Source organism: Pogonomyrmex barbatus, unplaced genomic scaffold (genome assembly GCF_055798465.1).
Source record: "Pogonomyrmex barbatus isolate J1 unplaced genomic scaffold, ASM5579846v1 scaffold5, whole genome shotgun sequence".
Lineage (NCBI taxonomy): Eukaryota > Metazoa > Arthropoda > Insecta > Hymenoptera > Formicidae > Pogonomyrmex > Pogonomyrmex barbatus.
Window position 1 is genome coordinate 12129292 of NW_028297149.1, and position 18494 is coordinate 12147785.

The 18494-nt window shown below is 36.3% G+C and overlaps 1 protein-coding gene across 25 annotated transcripts in view; it reads right to left on the reverse strand.

The window, feature by feature from the left end:
* CaMKII (Calcium/calmodulin-dependent protein kinase II) overlaps positions 1–18494 on the reverse strand; it is a 116744-nt gene that overhangs the window by 12473 nt on the left and 85777 nt on the right. For 5 of the 25 annotated variants that reach the window (XM_089081837.1, XM_089081836.1, XM_011648525.2 and 2 more), the window contains 5 exons: positions 11490–11645; positions 4168–4243; positions 3443–3537; positions 1736–1853; positions 1–1331 (listed from right to left, as the gene is read on the reverse strand). The exon at positions 1–1331 is cut by the window's left edge and continues 6093 nt beyond it. In XM_089081837.1, coding sequence (XP_088937963.1) covers positions 1199–1331; positions 1736–1853; positions 3443–3537; positions 4168–4243; positions 11490–11645 — 578 coding nt within the window. In that variant the 3' untranslated portion in view covers positions 1–1198. Of the gene's footprint in view, positions 1332–1735; positions 1854–3442; positions 3538–4167; positions 4244–7139; positions 7203–9517; positions 9569–11489; positions 11646–14531; positions 14712–18494 lie in introns of all 25 variants that reach the window. The other 20 variants (XM_011648516.3, XM_011648514.3, XM_089081833.1 and 17 more) reach the window with 11 other exon arrangements.

Here is an 18494-nt window from a genome sequence, read left to right on the forward strand (position 1 = left end):
GTCTTTGGCGACTCGACTGTGTCATCAACATTCCTTTCCCACTCGTAGAAATATCATAACGATGTTTCATCGAAATATATATTCAATATATATTCTTTTCATGAGTCGATTGCAAAGTGCGCAAAAGATTCATCTTGTCCGGGGCTCTGTGTATTAACGTTTATATACGTTTTATTAGCCTATATATCAAGCTTTTCAACTTTTTCGATAAACTTCTTCGCTTGTGAGCTTTGATATATTCAACGACGCTTGGATTTATTTCATCAGCTGTATAATCGTCGATGCGACGTTGTCCGATATCGACATGGGCTTGATCGCACTCACTTGATTTTCCATTATCTCTTTGATACGTGATGTCCCGATGTCATAACTCTATTCAGAGGATCGACTCTTCCGATGTTGTATGTTGTTGATCTCGCTCGACATCAGTCTCATTTTCGAGAACCGAAGGAAAAAGTTTCATCGTAAAACGCAAAACGAAAATAGACGACATTAAGATGTCGTCGAGACGAATAATTGGAAATACAGCGGAAGTACAGCGAAATCCCTCCCCCCCTCCCCCTCGGGCTCTCTCTCCTGCTCCTCCCTTCCTCCCTCTCTCTCTCTCTCTCTCTCTCTCTCTCTCTCTTTCTCATTGTTGCGATCCCGTTCGTTAGCCGAGGATGGATAAGAATACATCTACCTCGGTATTCGTCAAACAACCGATCGACCGATCAACCCTGCTCTCTTTTCTCGCGCTTCCGATGATCGCTCATTGATTTCGCGCGCGTGGTTTCCTCGTCGACGCTCTGAGGCACACGTGGCGCGGTGCACGCGTAAATATAGGTAGTAAGTACGCTGAGCAGGTACTGGAGCGAGTAATACATGCCGGCGCGGTTACGCCATATCTTGCGGGTTTGGTTTTTGTCGCGCTTGATACTACCTTTAAGTGTATATATGTAAATGTGTCTTGTATACATGTGTACCGTTCTCGGTTTCAAATGCCGCGTTATATCGTTGCCTATTCTCCTTGTAATCCCGCCTTTATGTGTACGTGTTTCGTGTGTGTGTGTATATATACGTGTTACATGAGGCTGCCCGAATACATTGTGCTCCGTATTCCTAACGTTCGTTAATTCATTCGCGCTTTGTCGCATATTCGAAGGAGCGTTCATCGAGAGCGGCAGCGACGGCGACAAGACCAGTCCTCTTGGCCGATTTATTTGTGGTTGAAGGAGAACGGAGATGGGCCCGTTACCGCGCTTCGATGGAAATGCACATTCTGCCACTTGTTGTCCCTCTTGTGCCATACGCGGCTCTCTTCGCTTTGTTGAGTATGCGCTACGCCTTGTCTGAGAGTAAAAGAAATGTGCGAGTTAACACAAAATTTCAACTGTATTATAAATTATAAGCTTATAGCTAAGAACGTATCGTATGGAAAAATCCTTACGTTTAATGACGAGTTTAGAAAAAATTGACAAATACAACAACACGTGACAAAACGGAATCTGACGATTTATATGAGAAATCGCAAAGAAAATTATTTTCTCCTCACAAATATAAAACAAAGAGTCCATCCAAACCACGAAAATTGAAAACTATAAAAGTATGTATTGAATTTTCATTTAATACAAATGCGTATCCAAATTTGGATTGGACAAATTCACTTGTTTTATCTTTTAAGGCAAACTTATAACAGACTTATCTTATTACTACAGGCTTAGTTTATTATTTTTTAGATATTCGTACTACTCACTTGTCCATGTACTGCGTCAGCCTGACGTACGCGATGCAAGCAGCGTCCTCGCCGAGCAGATGGACATGAGGATTCAGAATCGTCGTATTGACAGCCTTACAATTTTTCCCCAGGACTGCTTAGGATATTGAAGAGAAACAAAATGAAAAGTTAGTCGCGTGACTTATTAATGGCGTGAAAGCTTCTCACAATGCGCAAAATAAGATATTACAAAAAAAGAAAAAGAAATAAAAGAAAAAGAAAGAGAAAAGAAAAGAGGAGGAAAGAAAAAAAGGAAGAAGAGAGGAGGGGGGAAAGAGAGGTAAAATTGTAGCCTATGGTGAGTGCAACATTATACAGAGTTTCCTCTATACGGATATTTTTTTTTAATTTTTCATGAAAAATCGTCCGATTTATTCCTTACGATACGAGACATTTTATCCTATTCATTTTCGAAACTCAAATTTCCATTATAAGATCGTAGAAAATAAAGATTTGATTCCATAGAACATATATCTTCTCGTTATTAATTTTTAGCACTTAGCACTTGCGTAAAATTTTTTAGTGCTTTAACTAATACTAAATAATAAGAATAAATATAATCTCTTTAAACCATTCAAGATTCTGGCTTTAAAAGTCTCAAAGGTAATATAAAGAAAGAAAATGAAAGAAAATGAAAAAATTTTGGAAACTGTGATGTATCTAATTAAATACATATTAAAATATGTTTTATCTACAAATCTTTACCTATACATAAATGATTTAAATTTAATGTTTTCTATGGCAATGTTTCTTAAAGAACAACATCTCGTGACACAGTTAAACGCACGCGCGTACGAATAAAATCTCTAAAGAATTTCCTCGGCGATTTCATAGTAGACATGGTACTCCGCTTAGCTCTATTAATCTGTTAGTCGATAAATTAGAAGGAAGTGCAGTGAGAAGCTGAATTAATATTAATTTTAACGATATAGTGCGACATTCCGTGCCAACGAACATGCGTGCACATCTATCAACCGATTTCACTAGCATTATACCATTTAGAGAATGACCCTGAATGAATAAACGTCGAGTTGAATAGTGCGAGACTTGTTTGCGTGATGGAGCAACTTTTGTCGCTTCGCGCGAATCGGATACCAATTATCAATTTTGCACAATAACAAAAATGATAAAAATACAAATGCGTTCATATTGAAGTATTTCATAAATAGAATCCATTTAATATTTTTATCCATAATCAAATTGAATAATGTAAATTCGGAAGTAGACATTTCCACTTTTCAAAAATAAATCTGTCTAGATATAGCAATGAACAATAATAATTTGTATAGAACGCGTACAGTACAGAGTTATGATATTTCTATTGGAATCCTTTATAAATGAACTGAGCAAAGTGAGAAATGAGTCATAAGCAATACGCTGATGATATTTCGTACACGCTCGCTAAATTTCGAAATGACAAGCTCAACTATGACAAAGGGATGAGAAAGTTTCATTTCGAAAATTGCAAAATTTTCTCCGAGTCTTACGATACGCGCGATATAGCTTGTCATCGACTCTGTAAATGACAAATGTGAACTTACAACATAAACGTCAGCTAGATCAACTAGATCAATCGCATGCCGTTAAAACCTGCTATTACTACTCGTTAAACTCGTTAAATACGGCGAATGACAAGCGCGCGCGCGCAAAAATCAAGGATGATGCAAATGTAAGAGTCGTAATTACCATTATCAAAGTAAAATTTGTGAAAATCCATTCCCTCGACTAAATTACCTAGAGCTTCCGGCTCGAACGCGGTCAGGTGTGGATCACAGATCTTCCTGCAAATAGGAAAAGAGATTATCGCAGCTTATGTTGTAATAATGATAATTTTTAAATTTAAATTTAGTTAAGTAAGTAAAATCTTAAGTAATGTTATTTGTTGCATTTAACTTCAATGTTTCCTCTCGTCAAACATTTGTTTACATTTGTTTAATAACATTAGCCAATCTTCATATACACGTATTATCGGGAGGAATTGGCTATTTCCATCAAGTTAGTACCGGGCAAATCTGATTTTAAGTATCGATCAAATGCGAATAATAAAATGCTTCGCTTAAATATAAAATGTAAACCGAAGATATCTCAAAATATCGATATCGACATTTTATTCGTCGTAAAAGGCTGAATAACGTTCTTTTAATGAAAAACTTTATACATAAATTATTCGAAATCTCTCGCGTATTTCCTTTTATCTGACAATGAGCGAGCATTCTTTAAGTAATTTGAAAAATGAACTTTGATCGACGCGAGAAAGTTAACATATCTGATCTACATATCGTAAAGTTATTCGGTAATTTTCTATCGCGTACGGAATGGCTTGTTTGTTTTGTCTCTCTCTCTCTCTCTCTCTCTCTCTCTCTCTCTCTCTCTCTCTCTGAATAAAGAGACATACCGTTACTCATACTTACGTATACGCCTCGAAGTCTCCAGTGTTGATGCTTTCGATCAATTGCTCGGTCATCTTTATGATTTCCTGTCGGCGTGCTGCAATCGTCAACAAATCAATGAATCAATCGGTTCGCGTCGAGGCGACCGGTACGGGCCACCTTGGGCTTACCGACTTACATTTTACGGCACAAGCACAGTCGCATGCACTTTATACTCATTTCGTCCTTTTCTACCTAAAACCCTATACACCATTGCGGCCCCCGGTGCGCGGAAGTGCGATAAGCACACTTGCGTAAGTAATTAGTAATTAATCTTTCCTTGTCGAGTCACAGTCGCGAGTTCAATCAAAGACCATCGTACAGCATCATACCGATTGATCGATTATTATTGATAGGCATTCGACGAGCAATTTCCAAAATTGCAATTGGAATAACCAATTGGAATAACGGGGATGAACTCGAGATAGGCATTTCGATTCGGATTCTCGTTTTCACATTTTGATTGATTAAAGACGATTATGTTATATGTAAAAGAAGATAAATAATTGTAATAATTAACAATTAAATAACTTTACGAATATATCTACGAGCTCTTGGAAAGTTATCTTATATTAATCAACTGATTATAGCAGTAATGGCAATAATACAACGTACGTTAAGATAACGAATTATACACGATATAAAAGATACAAATGATTAAGATATGATTAAAACGTAAGATTCTCCCATAATGAGAATTCGAAATTTGTCTAATCTCTGATACGAGCGACCCTTTCCCACTCGGCACTAGTGAGTACATTGAGTGAAATCACGAACGCACGAATCGCGTCTAATTCAATGGTCGTTTCACGTTTCGTGACTGAGTGGTGAGATCCGAGTAACTCGAATTGCCAAATTGGCGATTGAGCGGCGTAGCGCCTGTCTCGCAGGCGTTTCTGCCATTCTCTCCAACGCGGCCTTTTCCTCAGGCTCATTTTGTCCCTTTGTCGCTTCATTCATCCAACAAGCGCATCCATGCGCTTATCTTACGCAATGAACCGTCTGACTTTTCGATCGCGTTTGTACGTACTCTTCTCATATTTCATGGAATATTTCACGCGGTACAACTCGATGGAAACGTGCGCCTAAACGTGTGTTTGCCTCTACGATTATCTCTACGAACGAGCGGCCGATCCTTGGATTACTCTTGCTCTAATCAAACAAAAAATTTTCCTGTCGTCGTATTTATTCCAAATCATGTTTTCATAGAAAATAATATTACGTCCAAATTAAAAATTATATAGCTTTCGAATAGATTGATATTTATGATCTATACCGTTTAATCTAACGCTCACGGTGCATCACGTCAATATTACTTACGTCATAGACCAGCAATTGTATACACGGAAATTGTGATCATTCCTTAGATGCCGCTTCAACAGACCAAGTATAGTTCCACGAGAAAACTTCGAAATCGTTCGCAGATTGCGAAATAGTATTTCTATTATTCCACATCTTTGCAATTGTAATTATCAACGCGATCAATTTCCGACTTTGAGAGAGAGAGAGAGAGAGAGAGAGAGAGAGAGAGAGAGAGAGAAAGAGAGGAGAGAAATTTTAGATTTTAGGACATTTTAAGACAAATCGATGTACGATTCAGTATATTATTTTTGGAACTACTGTCACATTACCTATATTTACTTAAATAATCGGAAATAACGATTGAATTTTGAGAAGCGCGATTCTTAACCAACATTTTGCCGGTTTATATTCGTAAACACGATCACGTTAAAGTTAATGACACAAGAGATGTCATAGTAAAAATTAATTTCGCAATCAAAATAAATTGAAAAATATCATTTTAACGATAAATCGCTATTAAACGTTTTTAAGGTTAACCGCTACCACCACCACAATCGCCAGTTTTGTTGCCAGTTTTACTATTATCTTTTCTCTAGCCTAACTAATTAAACTTTACCGCATCTTGAATATTCAATTACCGAGCTAATACTCCTGATCTTCGATCGATCCGTTTTTGAGATATTTCCCGTTGTATTAAACACACACACACACACACACACACACACACACACACACACGTGTGCGCGCTCGCTCGCGCGCATGCTCTCTCTCTCTCTCTCTCTCTCTCTCTCCCTCTCCCTCCCTTCCTCCCTCTTCCTGTAGCTCTTTATATTATAATTACGCAACAGCAATTATGTGGATTATATGGAAATATCACAAACTTTCCTCATTTAATACTTGGCAAGCATTTTGGATCATATAGCGTAGATGTGGGATTATGAAATTCGCTCGATGAAAATATTTTCGATAATTAAAAATTTCTTAATATCGCTGATTCTGAGATATATATATGTGTGCATGTGTGTGTGTGTGTGTGTGTGTGTGTGTGTGTGTGTGTGTGTGTGTATGTGTAATCAAAAATGTATGTGTATAAACGATCGATCGAAGTTAGGAGCAATTAACTTTTTCGTATCAAGTACCGAAAAATGATAATACTGAATTCTCGCAAGAGTCGTTACATATTTAGCAAACTATCTACTACTATCGCTTTCTCTTAATTTTTTGTTAATATCACATTACAGGAAATATAATAAATTATATAAAAATTGCGACAGACGGTACATCGATATTGCAAATAGCATATAATGAAATCAGTAACATATCTGAAGAGAGCAAAACACATTGCGATAAAAAAGAACCAAAGCACTCGGGAATTTATTAAAGTAAATAAATAATGCTCGTAATGCTTAATTATATTAAAAATGGCATACATATAAAGAAGAAATCTCGAAAAAAAATTAAACTTCAATTCATTTAGCTTCAGTTCTGCTTTTTTTCTACAATATGTTTTATTTCGCGTAAGGAAATGAAGAAGGAAATGAAGAAGGAAGAAACTGACGAGTCGAAGAGGACGAATAGTTCCTCGATTCGTTTCGACTTGATTTTCCTTCGTCGATTCATCGATTGATCGCTTACGTAATCTCGCACTTTACCTGAGCACTGGGAGTTGGTTGAGAGCTGGCTGCAGGTCTTGATAGGACACACGATTCTTATGTCTACAAGCAATATATATCCCTTTCGTATTAAAAAATGGGCCAAAGCCAAAATAATTTTCAAAACAATACTCAAGCTGCTGTACAAACATAAAGAGGATTAAGCTTCGTTCGTCGTGTCAAATTGCTTCAGATTTTTAAATTTCCGTTTCCATTTAAATAATATGTGAAGAATCTCGCTAACTGTTAATACATTTATACATTTAATCTAGCAACGTAATTTAATATAATTCACATAATACGATAATCCATTTCCTATCACGTAAGGGAATTTATCCCAGTCATATATATCGAAGAATTGAACCGATACAAATAATAATCTGCATGAACGGTACATAACGGCGCATAATGTTGACAAAAACCTAGCATATGCCTCTTGATTTTTAATTTTATCGAAATGTAAAAGTTATTAGCTTAATCCTCACGTACGATATCATCTAAGAGGATTAACCGTCTCCCCTGAGAGCTTTTATCGTTATTCGTTTTCTCATCTTCCTCCTGCAGGCAAACCGTGGTTTTCCGTTTCCATTGTCCAGTCACGCAATAAAGTCGTGCAAGACTCGTATCGCATCGAGTTTTGCTTAGGTATTATCGCTGTTCAATGTTGGCACTTTCATCATACGTACAGCACGTGCATATGATGAGAGTACGTGTTGTATAAATAAATGCAAATAAATACATTTTCCATATATTCATTGTTTCTCGTCATTCTTCGTCTCGTTCGTCTTATTTTTCTACATGCGGCGCGACATTTGAAACCGGACGGATCCTCCTGTCCTCTCCATTATGACTCGCTACGCGACACGTTTCGTCGTTAAACGGTTGTGCGCGCATGCGAGCATAAATTTAAGATACAAAAGATGATCGATCGACGGAATTACGAAGGCAAGTGGGCGAGAGATTTCGATCAACGCTGATGAACGACGCATGCCAAGAGATCCTAACCACTTTGATTGGCTCACGGCTAGAAAATTCGATTTTGATATTCGCCGCGATATTCAGCTCCGCTTTCAACGAACATTGGAGCATCGAGTGAGCAAGTTTGCTCGCTCCAACTTGCTACACGTAGAATATGGAATAGCGTTAACGGCGTATACAGCACGCGTTTATCGAGGTCACCGAAAGGCGAGCCTGCCAATTGCCATGCTTTGCAATTATCCAAGTATATAATCATACACTTGGATGATAAATTTAATTGTCATATAAGAAATATCGCGAGATATATATTTATTCAATATAAGTATAAATAGGTGTAAATATCCGATCCAAGTTTTTCGACAGTTTTTCGACAGTTTTAAATAACGACGTGAATATCGAAATATCATCGTAATAAGAATTAATCTTACGTTTCTGAAACTTTATTTCGGCCGACAATGAACGATCTACATAACGAAAGGGATAAATGCGATGACAAATAATACCGAGTCAAGTAGACAAGGTAAACGTATGTGCAAACGCGGTATGGACAATCTCCGTTACTTACTACTTGCTTACGACACACAGAGACAGCGTTACATGAACGTACAATATGATGGATGATACGAAACGGATGGATAATCAACGGAATATGGAATTCGATTCATTCATTAACATAATGAATGACAATCTATGATTAATGTATCCGCCAGATCTACATATCTGAAAATTATAAAACTCTAAAATCTAATCTATGAAATTACTAGTTACTAGTTAGTTTTAATTATCTCTTAATTTTATCTCTTAATTTTCTCGTTATTTAAGTTTCTTAAAGGGCAGATATTTGTTGTTTTTTTTTTTTTCAATATTTCGTGTTCTTACAAAATTCCATATGCAACGAAATTGCAAAAAATTAGAAAAAAGGATCAAACTCCATCTCCGTGAGGTAGATGACAAATGGCAAAATATGACATTATAAACCTTGACTTTTTTCTTTTCTTTCAAAAAAGTTTAGTTCGTCATATAAAAAAGTTTTCACAATAGTTTCAAACAATAATATTTTATTAATTAAAAGACAAAATTATATTGTTGCAGCAACTTTTTATTTATTTAAACACGTCACTTTTCTAGATCATTTAAATCTTAGTCTTACTAAAACTACCTTTCGTTTACGATACACGATCCAAGTACCTAGCTTAGCTTTCCTTTTTTTGTTTATCGTATTTCCCAGTGTTAAAATAAGTGAAAGAGGTGAGTCAAGCACGTGGCGAGACGCATAGGTTACACATCTACACGTAGATTTCACAGCAAACCGCAAGATGTGAGGCTCCAGCACGATGGTTGCTGCGTGCCGCTCTCCCTCGCGTTTATCCCAAGTTTACGGGTATCGATGGTTCCCTTACCGTCTTCGGGATCCTCGTTCAGGACGTAGCCCATCCGTTGCGCTTTCAACTCTGCATGGTTTTTTTTTTTTGCAGAATAGGTGCATGCAGGTGCACATACACACACACACACAGAAACGTGCGCGATCGCAAGGCGGTATGCGAAAGCGTACGTGCAGCATGCGGAAACACACAGAGACACAAAGAGACAGAAATAAACTGGTAACGCAACGCCATTGCGCAATAATCCCGCGGGACGAGGGAGAGAGAAGGGGAAGGGGTATTGAAGGAGAAGGCTCGATAACTCGAAGCTTCGTCAATAATCATACTTGCAGAGATAATTAAATGATTAGAGATAAGCCGAACGTAACGTACACGTACGTATACATATATGTAAATTTATGACTTAAAAAAAAAGGACAATGTTTAAATAAAGAGTTGCATTTAAATAAAAGAGAATTTTATGTAAATCGAATGCGATATCAAATCCTTGCAAATCGATGGTTCTATTGAATTTTACTATTCCGGGGTATGTTATATCCGACGAGAATATCCACTTTTGTCTCAACCTCGTGGGATTTAGTCCGAATTCCAATTCCATTTTCCATTTTCGCTCCGTTTATAATTCACGATATTTGAAAAGACCGATCGAACGTCTTTGTCTCATGCATTCGAAACGTTAATCTCATCGAGAACGCTATTTAGGTATCAATTGTTGATATAATCGTATTAACGTCAATTGCCTGATTCGTGCAGGCGGCAACTACTTGACATAATGCCGGTCAAGGTAACGTCCCGTCGGATAATATCCTTGAAGACGAAGAAGCTTCTCCATTGGATTAAATCGCGCTTGCGAGGTATCGGCTCAACGGCAATCGGGATAAATCACAATTGTGAGAAAAGAGGATAGAAGGCGGAAAGAACCTAAATTTATGCGCATTGACTTCGCATACTCGAAGATCTCTCGATGCGATTTGAGTTACATTTTTTTGGGCTCTTGTCTTTTTTTCTAATAATATAATGAAGAAATACGCGGTTATGATAAAGAGCTCAAGCTTCTCCCAATAAAGAAATAAATTATCGCGTGGCATTGGATATGTCGTTAATATTTTCCGTTTAATATTAATGACTAACAAATGATTGGTTATATGTATAAAATAGAAAACAAATTCTGTTATAATCTTCGTTTGTTAATTTTCCAATTGTACCTTCCACCATATAACGTGAGATTTCATTAAATTTGAAAGCAATGAAGTAGATTTCGAACGTAAGTAGATCAGAAAGAATGAAAGATACGCGCAAGTAAAAATTACTCTCGAGCCCATTCAATTTTACTCATCAAGACTTTTCAAGAATTTATATTGATCGCATATTATGAATATACTCGATATTTGCGTTTACTATAATATTGTTTCAACGACCATCGCAGCCATCGTAAGTTGGAATCGATGTTCAAACGAGTCGGTTATTGTAATTGATCTCATTATTTTTGCACATTTATTGTCCATTTTGTTTATCGTTCGTTTTGCGGATGTAATCGAATTGTTCTCGTAAATTAATGCCGAGCATTAATACCGAGTTTATTTATAGACGGCACAAATAAACACGTGATTTTCGGGCGATACTTTTGTCTAGTCGTCCCATAAATATCCTTACGCGCGATCGTAATCCCCAATATTTTCATAAATTAGATAAAGAATTGAAAAGAATCAAGCGACAAATATACAATAATAATATATGAAAAACTTTTAAAATAGTTGTACTCTTTTCGTAAATACGTGCCTAAAATATCCTTCAATTTCTGAAGACTCTCGAAAGACTCTCAAAATTGATGCTTTGACAAAGTCGACGCATAATTAATACCAATTGAGAGTGAAATAAAGAATAATTTGGTTAGTTCCACCCTCTAGGAAAAAGAGGAGAGTATAGAGAGAGATGTGAAGAGACGGGAATGATATTAGGAGACTTGAGGCCAGACTTTCGTGCTACAGACCGGTGGCCGAGGATTCCTGATGTCGCGATGCCTTCGGCCCGTTGTTGCCGTTGACCTGGTAGCTGACGCTGGTCGGCGACGATGAAGACGCGCTGGCCTGACTGGTCTGGCTGTTGTTGCTGCTACCGCTGCTGCTACTGCCTCCTGTGCTGCCAGCTAGTCATGCAATCAACCAACCAAACACAAACTAATGTCAACGTTAAAGAAGCCTTCACGTGTCGTATCGTATCGCGTCGCGTCGCGTCGCGTCGCGTGGCGTGGCGTTGCGTTGCGTTGCATTGCGTCTCGTTGCGTCATGACCGACAATGATCGGCTTGACCTATACTTGCCGTCTTTCAACAAATCCTTGTTTTCATAATGTATTTATACATAAGTATGCACAAGTATGTATGCGTGTACTCTCTCTATTTTGTGTCAGCTGATCGCGATAGGCGCCTCGCGTAAATACCCGCGTGTAACGGTGATTAATTGTACCGCCTCTGCTTACTTTCTGTATCCGACCTATAACTATTTCTCTTTACAACTTAAAAACTAACAAACAAACAAAACAAATTTTTATCAAAGAAAAAGTTGTCTCAGAATACGATTAGAAATATGTCTCTTGGACATGTGAGTTATTTTGAATTATCCTGTATATACATACATACATACATACATACATAAAAGCAACTATAAAACTAAAGAAATTATTACACTAATAAATAAAATATACTTTGAATAATATATGTAAATAAAAAAATTTTAATTTTAATCAGTTTTTTCACAATTTATTTATTTTATTCTTCGTTGCTCGTCTGTTTCTACTCGACCGTCCGAATTCGAACTCATTTCATTTGTAGAATTCAACAAGAACGAGCATAGCGCTAGTGAGATGGTGTAAAATACGATCGATCATTGCGTCGTCGCCTATTCTTGAGGATCAAATCCATAAAGAATAAAGATTCGATGAAAGAGCGGCAAAGCAAAGAGTCATTGCAAGATACATCATCGAAAGAGCGAGATGTCAAATGCGAATCGCGAATTGTATTTTATAACCGTGTATGTTCTGTTCAACAGAGAGAAAAGCTTAAAAAAAATAAGAGAAAATTACTGATCAAATTACTGCTCAATCGTCCAGTTAAATTGGTATATACATAAAACCTAAAAAAATCGCTCAATACATGTGAATATGCGAATATGAATATATAGTACGCATGAAAGAATAGACAAGCCATCAGATAAAACTAAAAAGCGTGAGAAGGCGTAAAGTTGCGAAGCATCAAAAGAAAAGTGGTAGATAAGCAAGACGGGGAATGTATTATTCTAATAAATTTCACAAATATTTATCATATATCACATAAAAAAAAAAGAAAAATTTCTTTATAAAAAATTGTAATGGTGCTCTCTCTTAAAAAAAAAAAAAACTGACTAAATCGATTCTTGTCTTGTCCTAGTTTTATTAAGAATTATTATTGTGCGTCGCGTGCAGTATGAACACGTGTATATATATACACATATGTGTGTAACGGTCTATATATGCAGCTCTCTACAAAGAATCTCGGTAAAGCGTGGAAGCAGAAATGACTTCTCCGGCTGTGGTGGACCTTACCAATTCGTCGATAAAACCGCTCTTTATTGTACTTTATTATCTTCTTTCTAAATACGTGGTTATTTCTTGTCCTGCGAGTAAGCAGAGATAAAGAAAAAGAACGAGTGAAGAAGAAATGAGGAAGAAGCAAGAGAAGGATGGAAAAAGGGAGAAGGAGAAAGAGAGAGAGAGAGAGAGAGAGAGAGAGAGAGAGAGAGAGAGAAAGATTAAACGACAATTATTGCGAAACAAATCCGCGAAAGTTTTTCGCGATTTGTCAAAAAACTTTTCATTTATGCTTATATGTCTCGAAAAATTCAAATAAATCATGATTGACGCATTTCGCATCTTCGATTCCTGCGCGCGCGCGCGCGCGCGCGCGCGTGTGTGTGTGTGTGTGTGTGTGTGTGTGTGCATGCGTGCGTGCGTACGTGCGTGCGTGCGTGCGTACGTGCGTGCGTGCGAGCGTGCGTGCGTGCATGCTTATAATATTATATGTAACATTGTACGGTATTGTTATCCAATCTACCAACTGTAATTATTATTTATATTCTTTTAGTTTCTTTCCATTCAATATAACAAATATTTCTTAATTACTAAACAATTCTAAACAATCCATGTTGAAAAATATTTTTCGTTGTGGAATAATTCCTTAATAAAATAAAAGAATGTTGTAAGTATCTACTATCATATCGATCATATCATTTTATTTAATATAATGTAGCAATTTGTATATTTCGATATACTCGTCATCTCTTCAAGCACATCATTATTTCGAATCATTATTATTTCACATCGACAAATCGATTGACAAATCAAATTTCTCCATAATAAGAGAATATCTCGCATTTCTCGCAATGGAATGAAAGAATAATCAGTTTAAAAATTTTACATTCGAAAAAATTAAACCATCAGTTCGACGATAACAGAAACATATTTTGATCATGAGACATTTCGAAAAGTATTCTTCGAAAATCAAATATTCAATATTTTTAACAAAAATACATATCCCACAAAAGTCGTATTCCATGTTTCGTCTTTGTTAATACATGTTCGAAATCGTCATCGGTTCGACATAATCTATCGCAATAAATTGGATGAATCCGACGCTTTCGCGAATTAATCGATGAAAGATCACTTATCGTACTTTCTCCTCAATTCAAGGACGATATTACTAGCTATTAAATTGAACTCAAAATCTATAAATGGGATAAGAGTTTTGTCCTTAAACTCATAGCTTTTAATGCAAGAAAAATAATTCTGATATTTTTGTAAATTTTAATTTTTTCTTAAATTTATAAAATTTTTTATAAAGTTTTTTTTTTTTAAAGTTTAGAAATATAATCATGATGGATATTAATCTCGAAATACTTCGAGAATTATTTAAGAATGTAGGGCCGCAAAGGATCGATAACTAAAGTTCGAAAACACCATTCGCGATCTAATTTCAGTCAGGTCTAAATCCCTGAGTTTACCTTGGGCCCCTTGAAGAAGAACCGCGGCAATTCCAAGGGGGTTGACTGTACTTTGAATCTGAGGCTGGGTCTGGGACTGGGCCTGGTTCGGCGCCTGCTTGTTGTTCGCCATGCTCGTTGTGGCCGCACCGACCGCCTTGGAGAACGCGGACATTGTCGCGGGGCTGCTCGGGGGTGTACCTTTGGACGAGCCAAGAGCTTTTGTTCCGGAGGGGGATTCTTTTCTTTCGCGAGGTGCAACGCACCGATCAACAATAACATGGATGAAAAACGATAACAATAATCACAAAGCGCAAAAGGCATCAAACGGATTTTTCAAGACGATTGTTGTTGTCGCAGCGCGACATAATTTATTTGCAATATCAAGAATAAAGGAAAAGATATCGAAGAAGCGTTATATAAAAAGCAAACCTCAAGTATCGGTCGACGCGAAGAGTGCGTTTAAAATTTCCACAAAATGTTCGAAATCGCGAAGCGACGTTGGATTTAAGGCGATTCATGTTAATCGAGAGTTAATACAACGTTATCGAGCAACATTTATAAATATCGTGACGAGAGTACGTTCGTGTTACTTTTCAGGAATATTCTTTGGAAGAATAGAGAGAAGCATTAGTTCAAAACAAAAATTTCAATGTTAACAGAAGATTAGTTTGTGAAAAGTGTGTTCGAAGCGTAAAAGAGAAGTCTAATATTATTTGATCGGGATCATTAATATTACAGATTATAAAAAGAGAGGGAGGAAAATAGACGCCGTCAATAATTTACGTATATTAAAGATCTTGTATGTGAGGAACAAGAATGTGATCACGCGTTCAATTTTCGTTCGTGAATTCTAGACAAGGTTTATTCTTGAAATAGAAATGCGTTTTCGTATATGTAATCGTCGATTTGACTATAGCGTAGCGCATAGTTAATCGCAACGGAAGCTCGTTTTACATGTAAAACATTGTCATAGACAGTTTGCAAGTTTAACGAGAAGAGCAGAATCGGCAACGAGTTTCTGAAGCTGTTGAAAGATCGATAATCCATGATTTCAGCTTGAGAAGCTTTTAAGCATAAATTTATTTTCAACAAGACTTTGAGACAGTTTAATTCGAGGACGCGCCTAAAGATATTTAAAATTAAATCTTCCAACTTTTTCTAACAAGCGAAAGATCAATTTGATAAAAAATTAATAAAAAAGTTTGCGAATAAAGAATTCGTGTACACTAAACACTCTTAAAATCACGGTAAAGTTATCGTGATTATATTAAAATTATATACGTTTTTTATATATTCTTATTGTTGTAAGAAATGAATAAAATTTGTTTGCAAAACTGGACATTTATCGCATTATTCCAGAACAAATTCTGGCAACGCGCATTTACACCGAGGAGGTATTGTAAGTACCGTCGATTATCCGATATCAACCAAATGCTAACACGAAGGTGAAGTGTAATCGTGCGAGATGGAAATACGAATAAAATGTCGAAGAATCAAAATTTTTAAAAACTCACCGTAATTCTCCGTGTACTTGGACGAGCTGGGTGTGTCATTAGCAGACATCGCGAAGGTGTTCTGGAAAGGCGTTTCCACGAAATCACGCGCGATATCTACACGACATTATCAGAATAACGGTACAAACGGTACCAAATATATAAAAACTGTCGTTTTGCGAAGAGAAAAAGGAGTAAATCCCTCTCGTAGCACTGAAAAATTTATAAAGTAGCTGGACACTGCGAAATCTAAAATGAAGAAAACGAGTCTGTCGTGCGCGACTTAACTCACTCGCCGAAGGTAGGCCGAACATATGACGGCGTCTTGAACCGCTGCCGATCTATTTTCATGTAACACCAAGCAGCCAGGTATTTTTGTTGACAGTACGTTTCAAGCACGCGCGAGGCAGAGTGAAGTCACGGCGTTTTCCGCAGAGAAATTCGTTCACTTGATAAGAAGAAAATAAAATAAAAAAAAAAAAAATTAAAAAAAAAAAGAAACAATGTGTATATGCGTACACATGTAATATATACACATGATACAATTGTCAAAAAAAAAAAATGTTTCTTATTGAAATAAAATTTCAACACATAATTTCGTGTTTGCGAAATGTGAAATAATTGGAAGTAATAATTCATTTTGTGCAAGAAAGGATTACATAATTCAGCGTAGATTTGTGACATAGTGCGAAAAAAATCATAATATCATTGTGTGTACATTCTGGAAATATTTGTGCTCTAATATCAAACGATATATTAATTTTTTCCTACATTTTGATCAAAATGAGAAAGGTTAAATGTTATCGCGTATCGAGGATAAAAATATATAGTTATATTCCAGTGCAGCTTTTTTCAACTGCGTGATTAATTATGATACGTAGGCTTAAATTATGCCGTGTCTAAGTTCAGAACTCATCAAGTTTCCTACGTTAATTAGTTGAAATTTCATTATAATTTTCTAATTATCATTATAGCATTACTCTTTTATATCATTATTATGAGATGGTTATAATTTGACAGCAGCGACTCGATTATATATGCTCGATTATACAAAGGATAATTATTCACGATTATTAGCTGATCAATTTGTTATTTCAATTTATTATTTTGCTCCAATTGTTTCAATTTCTTTTCAATTGCGATTATAAATTACATTACAATTATTACGATATAACTTTATTCTATTGCATCACACGTATAAAATTCTTCTAACGGAAAAAATAAAAAATTCAAATTTAATTACGAATAATTTATAACTACAAAAATGTAAGAATGATGAAAATAAAATTAAGAATATATTATGTTCTCTTACTTTTCTATTTTCTATAGAAAGTATCTACGTGTTTATGATTCATATTGCGCTAAAATATCTATTTGTAAAAATGTATTCTAAATGTATTGTAAAGAAAGTGAGTTGATCCGATATCACTTTTTACGCAAGCGTAATCACTTTCGTCTTACTATATATTAATCAATGATGTAATTATAACAAGTGGTAATTAGGAGAATTAGGCGTCGTGTTAGTAACGGGGAGAGACAATAAATTAATAGCCATCGTGATCTAATTAGATACGGACATCTAAACACACGGTGATTCGTCGAAGGATACGTCGTTCCTACGTAATGCTACGTAATTACAGGATTCGACGATCAGTTTGATTAATGTCAATCACAATAATTCATCAGACAATCTAATCTCTAGCTGCCGTTGCATTAGCTACGAGAAGCAGTTTTGCTGTCGTGAAGCGACAATCAAAATGGGACTTCAGGAGGATCCTCTCTGGTGGTCTGTACTATACGGGATTAATTTTAGATTGATTAGAACTCGTGTATAAAACTCGTGGATAAAATGGAAAAGAGAGACAAAGTTATCCGAAATGTTAATCGGGCAAGACGAAAGGAGAGACGGTAAATCCGCTGTTCAGTTTCGCAAAAGCGGCAACAGAAAGAGTGCAAAAGCTCGAAACTCGGGCACGGAGCCACTCATGAAATTGGCTCTCTCCCAATCGTGACGATATACTCTGATTATCCTTTTCCCGGCAATATTTTGTGGTTCGGATAAACATCGTCAATGACGCGAACGCGTCGAAAGCTAACGCTGGTCGTGTTTGCGGACGTGAGGAAATAATACCATAGATCATTGGAGACGAATCGGAGCTCTTTGTAAAAAAAAAAGATTCAAAATTTGCAACATCGCATATGCTCGAAAGATCACCTTATTTATTGACTAAAGCTGCTTTTTGATTAAAAAGATTACGATGCGATAATCTATTGACGCTTGACTTTTACCGGGGAGAATCCAAGCGATCATGTAAGTCGTTTCTAAATTTTAAATATAACAGGCGCGATGTCGCATGCTTACGGGAAAGAATATATCTTATCCTGTGTCTCTCAAGAGTTGGTGGTTACACTCAAAAGTTATAAAAGGATTTTAATCATAATATGCAATTAAAAATTGCATTATATGTGCAGGTGGATAGTATGCATT